We start from the raw sequence: 15,430 nt of genomic DNA, 5'->3' as shown, positions 1-15,430 counted from the left end.
CACCGGGTGAGGGGCGGCGGGACGGGGTGCGGACCCAGGGGGCAGAGGGATGAGGGGAGGGCCCCGCCGACCAGGCCGCCAGTACCACCACCACCAGTACCAACAACACCCACAGCACCAACACCACCAGGGAGTGAGGCACCGTGTACGCGCCCGCCACGTTGAGCCACCAGCAGGAAGCAGAAGCGGCGGCGGTGCACCAGGCAGGCGACGGCAGGCGACGGCAGGCAGGCAGGCCGGGCAGGGGCGAGGCGGAGTGCGGCGGGCCAGCGGGTCGGAGTCACCAAGCGCCGCCCGCAGCCACACACCGGCGCAATGACCGTCATGGTGCAACGAACGCACGCACGTACATAGACGCGACGGTCAGTGGTGTAGTAACAGCCGAGGCGACAACAACACAGGGAGAGGACAACACCATTTAGGGCCATGGGCTGCCCACAATTTCATACTAATGTTATTGCTACTTCTTCACCTGCATTATCTACACCCTCCTCAAGAAGCACTGACACTCCTCCGCTAGCACAGGCCTACGCCTATAACACGAGGAGAAGACACAATTTAGAGGGCCCCCTCTGCCTATCCCTGCCGACCACTGCTGTCACTACTACCTCGCTGATCACTACTAACGCTCCTCCGCTACAACAGACCTGTGCTCGCCTGAGTTATCTCAGAAATAATGTCAATAGCAGTAACTTTTGGCACACGTCTAAACCGCGCAATCCTAATCCAATCATTACTGCCCTGTTCTACAAGTGCAGTCAAAAGAAACTGAGCAAACATCAAAGTGGAAACCTGGATTCCTAAGATATAGTATGATATAGCTGTATTGTCTCACCACATGAGGCCCTTATGAATACGATCAATATACTACTACTATTACTACTACAAGCGCCTATATTCGTTTTCTAACAGTCACTGGTGCCAGGTGTAACTATTCATTAAAGTATATCAGTCGAAAAGTGTGTTATGGCATATCAATTACCAGTGTCGTGTTGCTGAATCATGACGTGCCTCCACTGAATGCCGTAAACAATGCTGCATACCGTTGCTATAGCGTAGACGGTTCATAGAAAAATACAGCGTTGGTTTAATTACGGACTTTCCAGTACATTACAACTAGAGTATGCTTGATAACCATTCCATTTAGTAACCATCGAAGAAAAACTGCTCCGGGAAAATTAACAGTTAGGAACAAAAATGTACTTCTGAATTGCAGACTTTATCAAACTTTACTCAGACGATAATTAATTTTTCTCACATATTTCAATTTTGCATAACAGAAATAAGAACAGTTACAAAAAAGAATGAATATGAAGGTTTGCTTTCTCCAATTTACGTACTAATTGGAAGGCTGCGTACGAGTGACGAACATACACTAACCAACGTCCCGGTCCATTAATTAAGGTCTACATACAGGTCGCTTCTGTGTACCCAGTGCATACCTGGTTCTGGGCACTGGGGGGCGGTACAGGGGCGGGAAGAAGAGGCGAGGACTTCTCATGTTTCCATATTAGGTAACTTTCTTCGTCTACGTTATCACTCTGTGTCTCGAGCGCGGCTTCAGGATCGTCTTCAGCCTTGGCTTGCTTGGCGGCGACTTTACGAGCTGAATTTTTGTCTATTTTTTTGTCATTCATCTCAGAGGCTCTTTGAGAGGGTTGGCCAGAGCATGACTTTGGCTTCTTGGGGTCTGTCTGTTTGCTGGGCATGTCTTTGCGGGTTTGGACTTGTTTAGCGGCGCGGGAAGTCGCTGTAGTGGGCTTTGAAAGGGTACCGGGTGGAACAAGGGAAGGCTTGAGGGTTGAAAAAGCCTTAGAATGGGCTTGGGAGGGCTTAGGTGATGGTTTAGCCGAAGGTTTGGGTGCTGTCTGGCTAGGTTTGAGTGGGGTCTGGCTAGGTTTGGGTGCGGTCTGGCTAGGTTTGGGTGCGGTCTGACTAGGCTTAGCAGATGATCGGGAGGTGACGGGAGCTTTCTGCGTGGAAGGTTTGGGGATTCGGGACTCAGAGGGTTTATGGAAGGTGTTTCGGCTCTAATGGGTCGAGGAAAAGCAACAGTATAAAGGAGAAGGTTAGAAGTTTAATACATCAGTGACATTAATATTAGTAAGACTATAAATGCTCAAGGTAGGTAGCTCTCGATTTACGCGAGGATTACGTTCCTAAAAAGGCCATAAAGTTATTTCGCGTTGTTTAACCCGTTTTGTCATAAGATAATATGGTAAATGAAAGGGTTTGTTTCCGTAAAGAGAAAACATAATAACAACAAAATCAGATATTTGTGCATTGCGTTCTTCCAAAATTCGAAGTTTAAGCACGTGTAAAACGAAAACTACCCGTATGTGTAGCTTGAAACATGACATACGTATACTCTGTTCAAATAACTCCACCAATGTGCCCCACCCTCGCCTGCCAAAAAATCACCAATAAGAATCAACCTTTGCCAGCATCCACCAATCATAATTTATGCAGTCTAGGTGGGGCTGGTTTGTGGACTGGCCAATGATATACAACAGCAGAGAAAAGAGACAAACATTTTTGACAAATTAATTTTTCCATCAATCCCCTGCAGCCTGAGTTGACGAGGGGCGTGGCTTGCTTGTGGAGTGACCAGTGATGCACACTTATAAGGAAGTGAGAGCGGCTTATTGGCGAAGTTAATTTGAATAATATTGTGTATAAAGACTTGTGATGGATGATGTGATGGGGTATTAAAGTCTATATCTTGGGTAACAATTTCAAAACCATATCTAAAGAAGGTGATAAGTACTATAAGTGCCTCTTACTTCAACCTAAACAGTAAACCAAGGAACGAATAAGCTATATAGTGAACCAAAGAAGTGTTACCTTGCTATCCCTGAACATACATGATTCATTATATCCACGCGCGTACTCAAGTGTATATAATATTCATATGTATACTTCCATAATATCACATGCAACCGTAATAACTGTAGTATATTCTTTCTTTCCGAGAGATTAAAAAAAATCGATATAAAATAAAATAAATAAACGAATAAGTAAAAGTAATGTGATATCCCCAAGAGTAAATAGACAATAAAAAAAAAAAATCTGCAATACTCCTATAATTGGTACATACATGTATAAACAAAACATTAACTTTAGCGGGCTTTTTTTCACATTTGTTGTCTTTTTTATGCCCTTGAACTGACTCCTCTGCTGTAAAAAAAAAAAACAAAAAAAAAAACTCGCAAACTTCTATATGCGCTTCACCTCTGCAACGAAGAGAGAGTGAGCGAGACAACACAACCAAACAACCACAACACAGTGCACAGCATAATCCAACCCTACGTCGTCGCTCTTTGTCTCCTTTTATTTTTATTTTTTTACAGCAAAGGAGACGGCACAAGGGCAGAAAAAAAGGAAACAATAAAAAAAAGCCCGCAACTCGCTCCTCCTGTAAAGATTCCGAAGAGGTGGCCGAAAGAACAGTCAATTACGTCTCACAACCAATAAATACCACGAACCGTAGGAGAACACATCAGTCAGAACACAAGACCGAAGAATTATGCATGTGTGAGGCTGAACGAGTAGGCGAAGGGCAGACAAAAGAGGAAACTGAACTAGAAATGCCGACACGTACACGACAAATTGACAAGAGGGCTTGAGTATACGTAAAGGGCTAAGTCTATGAGGTATTGTGCTTCATTGTACCTAAGGCTGAAATAGTAGATACAAAGAACAAGTACAGATTCAGGGAACCATAGTGACCTTATGTATACTATAGAAGAGATAAGAACCTCGAACAGACACAAGGACAGATGCGGCGACAAAACAAGAAAGAGACTAAAGGAAAATCACAGACCTAGAAAGCAAAAGTGACATCATAAAGAACAAAAATCACCAAACAAGAAAGAATATGAAAAGAGATTAAGGGAAACCAGGATAAAATAAGAACCGGGAAAGGTGGAAAGTTTCGTTTAGTCGGCGCAACATCTGTGGTCATATGCCGGAGAGAGACAGAAGGGGAAGGAATTATAGGAGAAGGAAACAGATCCCAGGAGACGGGACACAACCCCCGATTAATACCTGGTACCCATTCACTGCTGGGTAGACAGGGGCGTAGGGTATCGGAAAAGCCGCCAAAATTTTCCACTCCGAACGGGAAATAAGAACCGGAACGAAGACAACATATCAAAAGACAAAACCTGGACTCAAGAATATATTACGTGCCATTCTGAAAAAAAAAATATGCTTCCTTAAAAGTAGTATGATAAGGGAACACACGAGGGCAGCAGAACATAAGGACACAAGGAGGACACACTGGTACGAGGAGAGCAAAACAACAGTGGGTCAAGAACAACACTTACTAAGAACAAATTACGTGCTATTATGAATGAAAACTGACTTGCCAACAGTGTGAGAAGAGAAAACACAAGAACACAAGGTTATCAGGGCAGGCAGTCAGGTGTGAGGAGGACAAAACAGTGCGTCGGGAAAAAAGGGTCGATCAACTCACCATGGCGTGGGAGTGAGGGAGGGAGGGCGAGCCGGAGAAGTCCCAGAGGCCGCCCGACTCCCTGCTGGTCAGGGTGCTCAGGTCACCATAACTCGCCCGCTGTTAGTAGCACATTAGCAAGTTAGTAACATAGCAGCAGCGGTAAAAGCACTAGTAGTAGTAGTAGTAGTAGTAGTAGTAGTAGTAGTAGTAGTAGTAGTAGTAGTAGAAGTTGTAGTAGTTGTAGTAGTAATAGTAGTAGTAGCAGCAGCAGCAGTAGTATTAGTATTCGTAGTAGTAGTAGTAGTAGTAGTAGTAGTAGTAGCAGTAATACCAGGTCACTAAGTTTTCTATGCTACTCAGCTCTCTTCTAACTACTGGCACAAGCGTCAAGGCTAGTCTAGTTTATCAACAGTTCGTAAGCTAAGTCAATGCCATCTAAAACACACAGCAATAAATCTGCGAAAGAACAGGGCAATTTCAAGCCAGTCAGCGAGTACACTGATGATGGAAACAGCAGCAAAAAGTATCAGTCTCTTTCCAGTACTAAACACGATTTACCTAAAATTCAACTCAACCAAAATATATTTACATCATGACGCTTCTTTTGCCTTAAATGTTGGAGATCGGCCAAGTTACGTGTCAATAAAAGTACGTATGTAAATTATCTCAGTGAACAATGCTGCAGCATGAAAAAGACCAATCTCAGCAGGTGTGGATACACGTAATTAACTTTGTTTGAAGTGTTTTTTGTCTCTAATTTGATCTAATCCGCCCATAAACATGACAAGTTAGAATGCGTAAAAGTTCTACCATGACTACAACAAGTTTATGATTACTTCGGTCACTAGGATACGAAGGAACACTCTACCGTTCAAACATGGCTAAGTTGAAGCGGTATTACTTAAGCGATAAAATACCAACGGAAACTTTCTTAATCATTGTTACCAACTAAGCCGCCCTACAGTTGCCTCGCCGCAGGGTCTACATTAACGAGTCGTCTGGGCAGGTCTGTTCTGAGGAGACTAACCTCATTGCACTGTGGTTTCTAGATACACTATATACACTGTATTATTAAAAAGTAAATGTTAGGTAATTACACTTTATTAATCGTCGAAAAGTGGTGATTACTCTTGCCCTTATTCAATAAATCGTCAAGAGGCAGTGACGTTTGAATATTTTGCTTTCAATATCCTTTAAGTCCTCTCCCGCATTGTTGCTTCTTTTGCTATCTTTATTGAACTGATAAACTTTGGAACCGCCCTTCTATTGTATTTTCTTCTTTTTATAAGAAACTATGAAGAATGAAGCAACAAGGCAGTTCTCTATATTTGATCAGTCTGTCGGCTTCCTACTTTATTTCCTTTTTTAACAGCATTTTAGTTATTTTATACTTGGCAGCGACGCCGACGGAACCCCATGTATGACCTGCCCGCAAGACCTATTGACACGCGCCTTGCCTCGGCGGGACTTACCAGCTTCTTGACGGAGACGGAGCGTGTTGGGGAGAGGTGTCGGGGTGTGGTTGGGGTCGTGGCCGAGGCGGGCTCACCAAGTCGCGTCAGGTCAGAGAAGCTGCGAGTCTGTTTCCAGGCACCAGCACAGCAACACAAACACATGCAGGTTAAAAACAGCTTTCACCACGCACTTCACACACCTTAACTATATACATACCTGCACACATCAGTCTCCCCCCCACCTCGCCCACCCACACACTACATTCATGACCTCGACCATGACACACAAAACGCAAAAGGTACTTAGTGAGATACATTGGAACTATGAAACAATAATTCTCTCTCTCTCTCTCTCTCTCTCTCTCTCTCTCTCTCTCTCTCTCTCTCTCTCTCTCTCTCTCTCTCTCTCTCTCTCTCTCTCTCACACACACACACACACACACACACACACTCACCAAGGCCTTCACGTTGACGGAGGCCAGCGCAGGACGGTCACACTCGATCACAGAACACTGTGACTCGCGACCAACACCGCGCAAGTCGTTCATGCTCCGAGTCTGTACAACGAGGCGACGGCCCAGGCAGGGGAGGGGCGCAAGCGTGTTAGTGGTTTGTGAGGGGATATGATGCGAATCTCACTCAGACACACAATCACACAAAAAAAAGCTAAAGCAACAGCTATATAGAATCAAAACTGTTAATATGCACATTAACACATGCCAGCTAAAAACAAAGGCGCAACAACACGAACACACTACATGAAGATATCACATACAAACAAATGCTTTCACAACACACTCAGTGAAGATGTTAATTTCAATCTAACAATGATTTTCACATGCAAGCCACTTCTTAATAATTATGTTACAGGTTTTGCAGCGAGCGTAATTCAGTGTTAGTATACAAGCAACTATATATCGCGACGTATGCCTTGACCTAAGCTGAATGCCTTAATGAGTAAAACTAAAATGATCAGATCGTAGCCGCTCCGACTGGTCCTTCAAAATGGGTATGCCAGACTAGACATTGTAAAGAGTAGCTCAACAAGCGCTACATTACCCACAACTTCAACAAAATAACTGAATGGGAAGAACCAATGACGCATTTTAACACAATTAACCATTTCAAACCCCACAGATATGAAGAAACAGAGAATGACATATTTCAAGCACCAGAAAAATGAAGAAAGTGATACATTTTAAAACATCAGAGAAGTGATTAAAGATATGAGAACCACGCACCAAAGGAACTGCACATGTACCCAACGGCAAATGGTCTAAGAGAGTTGCGCGAGAAATACGAGCACACACGGACGAAACACTGGAATACTATACAAACGATGCTTCTCCAGAAAAAAAAAGTTAGAAAAAAAAAGTAACGCAGCAAATGGGCAAACAAAAAATGGTTCGCAACGAGTGTCAGTTAGATAATTTGCAGAGTAATTTCGATAAGATACCTGCCAACTTGCGAAAACATATTATTAAAGAGGCGAGTTAGGATGATAGCTTAACGCGGAGGCAGTCGGCTTCACGCACACGGGCAAGTTTCCGGTATAAGCGAGTGACCTGAGCTTGACGCGGGGGCAGTCGACTTCGTACATACAGGCAAGTTTCCGGGATAAGCGAGTGGCCTGATCCGCAAACAACCGACTTACGAAATCTGCTTACCAGGAAAACTACACGTCACCAAGGCAATTTAACACGAAAAGTCCCGGCTTGGAAAAATGATGAAATGCGCAGATAATTTCCCTTAAATGTGGGCTTACACGCAAATGACGGAATTACGAAAGCATTTTAAAAACAAGCCCGAATTACACAAATTACTGAACACGAAAACACCTGCCTTACAAAAACATCAAATGCGCTGACCATCGACTCTTGAAAATAATTGTCAGGCGTCCCTCGAGGTACTTACCAGCTGCCTGATGGAGACGCCCGTGCTGAGGGTCTGGCGGGAGGGGGTGTGGCTCTGGATCTGGCCGTCCTGCACAGAGCGGCAGTACTCCTCACGCTGTAGACACACGACACAGGCACAGTCAACCACAGATACAATTAGATGCACAGATAACACAGATAAAGTAAACCACATGAAACTGGAACAGCCAACCATAGACTTCAGACACACTTCCACAACAGTGATCAGTTAGTCTTAAGGAGAACTATTCAATGATTTACTGACTGACAGGGACTGACTCACTGAATAAATATGATTTTTTTTTTACAACAAAGGAGGCAGTTCAAGGGCACAAAAAAAGGAAACAATAATAAAAAAAAAGCCCGTTACTCGCTGCTCCTAAAAAAAGAATCAAAAGAGGTGGCCGAAAGAGAGGTCAATTTCGGGAGGAGAGGTGTCCTGAATGAGGGATGATACATAAGGATAAATGCATGAAAGAAAGAACGAATGAGCAAATGAAGAACGTGCCAGTGATGAGTGTGTAGGGGTCACGACTTACCAGCTGCTGGAGGGACACGTTCACTTCCTCCTTGGGTGTAACGCCGCCACTAACTGGACTACTGCCGCTGCCGCTGCCAGGCCTGCTGCCCGCACCGTTGGCTCCCGTCGCCGTCGCCTCATAAGCGGATTTCTGTGGTGGGCAGTGGCGGTGTGGTTAGCTAACTTGCTGACAGTGACTTGTTCTGTTCTTCGGCGAGAGCATTACATTAAACTCGATCGACTTTAAACTGTCATCACCCATAGCTAGGTGTCTGGTTTGCACTACATTATGCTATGCTACGCTAAAATACACGTCGGACCATGTCTCGTAAAGGTTACAGCAAAAGACAGGGACACTGACACACACACTATGTAAAATTCATGCATATAAAACACCAAGAACTAAAACTTTAAAAAAAACTCAAAATATTAATGAACAACTTATTTCTCACACTGATCAGTTATATATGAGCAGTGTAATAATGATCTCATGCCTGCTTTCAGGATTCATTAAGGCAGAAATTACTGATCAGAAGAGCTACTCCCATCAGCAAACGTTTTAGTCAGTCCGCTTTGTTTACATTCACACAGCGGTGAATGAATTTCGGCACGGTACCGTGTCAATTGTCGACTGCCTGTCATACAAGGGATGCAGGTTGTCAATTTATCACATTTACCGACATACAAGGGATGCAGGTTATCTCATTTATCACATTTACCGACATACAAGGGGTGCAGGTTTTATCAATCACATTTACCGATATTGTTCCACCCAAGTTTATTTTTATTTTCATGAAAGTAAATGATAACGTATGTTTTGAATTTGAAAAATGCTTGAAATATGAAAGTTTGTTCCTGCACCCCTTGTATGCCGGTAAATGTGATGAATGTGACAACCTGCACCCCTTGTATGCCGGTAAATGTGATGAATGTGACAACCTGCACCCCTTGTATGTCGGTAAATGTGATGAGATAACCTACACCACTTGTATGACAAGCAGTTGACAATAGACACGGTGCCGTGCCGAAATTCTTCCACCCCTGTGTGTGTATGTAAACAAGGCGGACGGACTAAAACAAGGGGACGAGACTCAACGCCACACTGGCACTAATCATCACGGCAATGCAATATGGAACTCGCAGATAAAAGCCATTGCCACTCATTTATAAGAATAAAAATGTAAATAAAGGAGCACAAACACACGTCAGAAAAGGGAACGTCCAGCTTTTGGCGTTGTGTTGTATAAAAAAAAAAAAAAAAAAACCTTCAAAGACCATCACATGTTTGGGTCTTGTGACAAACAGGCAGTGATGGGGCGAGCGAGCGAGCGAGCGAGTGAACACACACACACACACACACACACACACAACGCTACGGTAGCTCAATTGGTTAGAGCGCCGCTCTGCGAGGCTTCACGGCCAAACAGGCGGCGGTTCGAGCCCCGCTCAGGCCGGATTCTTTCCGTTGACTAGAAGTGGTTACTGTCCCCCCCTTGAGCAAGGGGGATGGGGTGTGTGGTGTGTGAGGTCCTGGCAGTACTCAGAGATCGACGATAATGAGCATTGCTCGCGTCGTGAGGGTACCTGCTGGCGAAAGCGAGTCCAACTCGTGATCAGGCCGAGGTGAATTACACACACACACACACACACACAGACGCGCGCGCACACGCACACACAGATAAAGCGCCGCAGCTGCTCTATATACGGACTGAGCCACAAATATGTTATCAGCCTTGCTATCATAACCGCCTAACACACATGCCCAACTCCAATACGGCAAGGTCATCTTTGAGAAGTCGCTAAAATTTATTTTATTTTCATATGGAATTCATGAGAAGGTGCTAAATCATTATTTCTGCAATTTAACCGATGAAATGTTTGATTGAATGAGTTTATAAAATACCTTATAATTCTGTCTTTTAATAGTTACCTCTGCATCTATTACCATATTTTTATAACATAACAAAAGGAATCTGCGAGAGGCAGGTCAGCCTAAACAAAGCAGTTCCTGTGAACCCAAAATTACCCATCACCACCTCTCCTTCCTTTCCGGGAACTATTTAACCTTCTCTTGAAAGCATCTTCTGTACTGCCTCTCACAACATAACTGCCAAGCATGTTCCACTCATCCACTACTCTTAGTAAACCACTTTTTTTGCATCTGAAGCGTATTGCGGACATTTCATTTGTTTTGCTGTTGGTCAATCTCCTTTACCGCAAAAAAAAGTTTGGCAGCAGTTATGAACGCTGGCTGAGAACATGGAAAAAAATAGGGAAACAACATAATGTTACATGTGGGAGGCAGCATCTGTTAGTGGTGCAAGATAAAAGTAAGAGGATGCAGAAATAAGTAAGGAAATCGACAGACCCTTTCCTCCACCAGCCACGCCATGACTTCATCTGCAAAGGAAGGATTTTAAGGACATCTTCCAGCCCTCATCTATGCCCTAATAACAAATACAACAAAAGTATAACATGGGCGTATATAAAGTATAACTACATAAAGAGTACGAAGTAAATGAAGTTAACTATATTAGGCACCAAAAGTATAGAAACTAACAGAAAGGATTCAAGTTTGTCCTCGCCGTGAAAAGTATACCGAACAGACAGTACAAGGACGTGTATATAAGACAAGGAAGCCTCTATGTGAAGACTTAGTAAAAGGAAGTGAATTAAGAAAGCACAAGGAAGCATGCATGCGAGTCTTCAAACAGGGTATAGAAGACTCTACCTTGATCTTAACCTCCTTAGTAAAAAAGAAGTTACTGAAAATATAAATACGGCTTCTCATTATGTCACTTTAATGTTAAAAAGTGGTCACTGCTCTGAACACGGTCATCAGAATTATTAATCATCAAAACTATAAATCATCGTAACCATCAGACCCATCATCTGTATCATTATGCCACGACTCTGAAGACGCTATTCAGAACTACTCGCCATTACACCATCTCCATCACCGGAACTATTTCTCAGCCCCCTCATCATCTGTAAACACTCTTCAGAACCATGAACCACCACAACCATCATCACCACCAGAACTATCAACCACAAAAGAGGTTACGAGTTACTCTTCATAGTTGCATATCGTCACTTTCATAAAATAATCGCCTGTACTCTTCATAGTTGCATATCGTCACTTTCATAAAATAATCGCCTGTACTCTTCATAGTTGCATATCGTCACTTTCATAAAATAATCGCCTGTATACTCTTCATGGTTGCATATCGTCACTTTCTTAAAATAATCGCCTAAGTCATTTTTCAGCGATTTCCAGGATTTTGTCTACATCAATTTTTTAACACGTGACGCCCGTTTTTGTATAGTTGCCTTCGTCATTCAGGGTTTGAGTGTTCTAGAATTGACCTTTTCATATCTGCCTAAATATTAAGCCAAATGAGATGATGACAGTTCTTTTCCTATTTCCTGTAAAGTAGAAAATAATGGCTCTTTGCTTACGACGGTGACGATATGGAATCAGAAATTTCTTAGACAAGAGGAGGAAAGACTGACCAGAGGCAAGCACCGACATTAAGAATAAAAGCTGTCACAGGATGCAACCCATTCCTCACAGCACTTAAATTCACCTCTTACAGGCCTTGCTGCTCCACGCCACTGTATCGAACACGAGCTGCACTTGAGCGTCACCCTTCCTAGCGTGAGCCTAGACACAACGCGAGCTATCACAGGTTGTCACTGCGAGGCGGTAGAGGTGCAGACTGAGCAGATGGAGGCTGAGTAATGCATTGTAGAGGAACTGATTGTAGATATGACATGGGAGGAGTGAGAGATAATATGCAGGGAGAAGGGGAGAAGTACGAGGAGGGAAACTGGGAGGCGAAGGCGGGAGGCAGATAAACGAGGAGGAGGTGGGATAAACTGGGGATAAAGGGGGAATGCAGTAAAAGCACAAGAAAGGACTGGCAGATAATGAAGAATATATAACAAGGCAGAGAAGCAGAGGAAGTATCCACGGGAGGGGGCGAAGATAGAACATGAAACGAGGAGGAAAACAAGGAGGGGGGTGTACGGGAAGGAAAAGAGATAAAGGAGGAAAAGGAGAAGGAGCAAGAGGAGAGAGATATAATGGAATGTAGATGTGTATGCAGAAACGGGAGATGCAAGAAGTGGAAGAGCAGAGGGAGGAGGAGGAGGAGGTAAACAGAACTAGTGTCACATTTTATCTCCCTTATCTATCGTGTGGCAGGAGCAGGAAGTGACAGACAACAATACACTGTTCTGGGCTCGTCGGGGATATGGGAGAGCGTTGCGGCGTATGTTTAGATGCCAACTGGTATTAAAACTGACCACCTGATGAGGCTGCACTAATTACTTTTTTGAGCAGTGCTTGTTTTGATGATAATTATTAAAGATTTATATCGTTACTTTCTCAGCCAAACAGGCAAAATATGTACGCAGTATTATGGGAAACCTGAGACCTTAAGCCGACATAGAACAGTCTTTATAAACCTAACTAACTCTAGTCAAATAATTCTGGGACCAACCCAACGATCTAGAATATGGTGTCAACTAACCTTACTTATCCTTACCCAGTTTTTTTACACTGAAGGCAGCAACTCAAGGGCAGATATTAATAAAAAAATGCCTCCAGTGTGCTGCTCCTGTACTTAAAGGGACTTTTTTAAGACCAAGAACACCCTATTTGACAAGGCCTATTTGACAGTGGTTGCAGGAGCAGAGTTTATTTTTATGGTGGTAGTTTAATCCTCTTCTTCTCTTCTGTACCATGAGCCTGAAAACACTCATTTAGAACTGATATCCCCTCCCCCCTTCCTTAGAAAGTAGCTGATGTGAGGAGGGAAAGTGTCTTGTAATACCAGCCAAAGTATCTATCTTTACCAAGCCCGGAACCTCTAAGAGGTGAAGCAACCCAAGCAGCCTAGAAAGCAGTCTTTACAAATCTATACTTTAGCCAGAACGACCTTGGAAACCGTATTTACTAACCTAAAAAAGAACACTCTATTTTTTTTTCTTTAACGGCTTAACTAAACTGAACACAATTCAGCGTAACAAAACCTAACATTTCCTAACCTAACCTAATGCAACATGAGACTAAGATGAAAGGGACCCCAATAAGACCTCGATAATAGTCTTTCTTAAAGGTAAAGAGTAGTAGGCGCCTCACCAGTGACTGAAGAGATACGGGCGTAAGGTCGTCGGGGCGGCTGGAGGGGGTGGTGGGGCGATGAGGGGTCGAGTACGTGTCCACCTGGAGGGGCGAGGGGAGAGTGAGTATAGGCGAGGGATGGACCTGAACAGTCGCTGGTGCTGCTTTATTACTGATCTGTGTTGTTAAGAATCGCCTCACATACTGTAACACAGTCACGCGAATTTAATTGATTTATTGATGTAGAATTGCTTCAGGAAGATACACCACTCAATCATGTACAATCAAAATAATAATGATGACGTCAGAGCATCATCTAAGTATTCTAAGAGATATTCACGCAAAGGATTCAGCTCAAAGAGTATCTATGTAGTGAGATTTTTATATAATTATTACCATTACATATGTAAATTTCAAATACGAGGGTAAAAATAGAGGGAAAAATAATGCTAGACTAATGTAATAGAATAATGAAACCTATAACCATATCTGTTTGGTATAGTTACTCCGTTCAAGAGGCGAGACACTTACCAGACTACTGATTTTGACACTGGCGTTCAGCTCTGCCTTGATGTCTGGCTTGATCTCGGCCTTGTGTGTGGTCGAGGCGGGCTTGGTGACGTCCTGCGCCGCGCTCAGGTAGCACACTCGCTGCGGCGGATGGAGGGGGTGAAGGTTAGCTCGGAATAGTAATGGTGGTGTTGGTAGTGGTGGCATTACTATTATTAGCAGTCATTAAGGTGGTGATAGCCGTATGAGGAATGGTATAGCAGGCAGTAGTGGAAGATGAATATAATGAAAAATAGAAGCAGCGGAGCAGCAATAGTAGTAGTAGTAGTAGTAGTAGTAGTAGTAGTAGTAGTAGTAGTAGTAGTAGTAGGAGGAGGAGGAGGAGGAGGAGGAGGTGCATTCTTCTAATTATTATTATTATTATTATTATTATTATATCATCATTACTATTATTATTTTTATTTTTTTTAGCGTCTATGCCCATTGCGACGGCAGGCTTGCTTGAGTGGCCTGGATGGTAGTCGGCCCCAGCCCGTCATGGCGCAGGCAAGTGTTTTATAGTGGCGCCACCTTCTCTTATCTTATTATCTTATCTTATCATCATCATTACTATTAGTCTTATTATTATTATTATTATTATTATTATTGTTATTATATTATCATCACCAATATTATTCGTATTAGTAGTAGTAGTAGTAGTAGTAGCAACAGCAGTAGTAGTAGTAGTAGTAGTAGTAGTAGTAACAGCAGTAGTAGTAGTACTAACAGTAGTAGTAGTAGTAGTAACAGCAGTAGTAGTAGTAACAACTACAACATTAGTCGTACACCCAAAACTAACAGACCCACCAAGCAACGCATTCACTCACCAGCTGCTTCACGTTGACGCCGGCCAGCTCCTCCTCGTCGCTGAGCGCGGAGGCGTGGCTGGTGACAGACTCTTTGGCAGGGGACTGCGAGCTCTCTTGGTAGGCGTGTAGAAGACTATGGAAGGTCTCTCTCTTGTTGGGCTCGGGGCTGATGAGGGGCTGGGAGTCGCTGAGTGTGTCTTCGTTCTCAGGGATGAGATGCCCGTTGTTGGCTAGGAAGTCCTGGGTCACCACAGCGTGCCCGTTGAACAAGGGAGGTGTGGGGGCAGGCGGGGCCTCTTTCTCGTCGTCAGTGTCCAGTTCATTCGCGGAGCTGCTTGCGCTGGCCTCCTGTGGTGAGCGGGGAGGCAGAAAGGGAATGTGGTAAGTTAGTTTGTTTGCTGATCTTGCCTGAAATAAGAAAATGATAGGATGAAAAAATAACCTGGTTTGTTAGCACCACCTGTAGAATTTTGAAGGTAGATAAAGAGTAGTTAGTTATATGTATGTAGTAAGTCGGTTAATGTGTTTGTTTGTTATAACTGGGTATAAAAATAAAACGAACAACTTGGCGGCAATACTTATTCCAACATAAACAATT

General features: G+C 43.5%; 1 protein-coding gene across 20 annotated transcripts in view; it reads right to left on the bottom strand.

Moving 5' to 3' along the window:
* Window positions 1–15,430, bottom strand: part of LOC126987850 (uncharacterized) — a 122,452-nt gene that overhangs the window by 79,900 nt on the left and 27,122 nt on the right. For 12 of the 20 annotated variants that reach the window (XM_050845305.1, XM_050845286.1, XM_050845289.1 and 9 more), the window contains 9 exons: window positions 14,851–15,180; window positions 14,006–14,125; window positions 13,493–13,576; window positions 8,366–8,497; window positions 7,828–7,923; window positions 6,369–6,470; window positions 5,932–6,039; window positions 4,478–4,576; window positions 1,443–2,030 (listed from right to left, as the gene is read on the bottom strand). The exons of 1 other annotated variant lie outside the window; for it this stretch is intronic. In XM_050845305.1, coding sequence (XP_050701262.1) covers window positions 1,443–2,030; window positions 4,478–4,576; window positions 5,932–6,039; window positions 6,369–6,470; window positions 7,828–7,923; window positions 8,366–8,497; window positions 13,493–13,576; window positions 14,006–14,125; window positions 14,851–15,180 — 1,659 coding nt within the window. The remainder of the gene's footprint in view (window positions 1–1,442; window positions 2,031–4,477; window positions 4,577–5,931; window positions 6,040–6,368; window positions 6,471–7,827; window positions 7,924–8,365; window positions 8,498–13,492; window positions 13,577–14,005; window positions 14,126–14,850; window positions 15,181–15,430) is intronic. 7 more of the 20 variants (XM_050845296.1, XM_050845297.1, XM_050845298.1 and 4 more) reach the window with 3 other exon arrangements.

The sequence above is a fragment of the Eriocheir sinensis genome, chromosome 66 (genome assembly GCF_024679095.1).
Source record: "Eriocheir sinensis breed Jianghai 21 chromosome 66, ASM2467909v1, whole genome shotgun sequence".
NCBI lineage: Eukaryota > Metazoa > Arthropoda > Malacostraca > Decapoda > Varunidae > Eriocheir > Eriocheir sinensis.
This window is presented reverse-complemented; position numbering and strand designations above follow the sequence as displayed.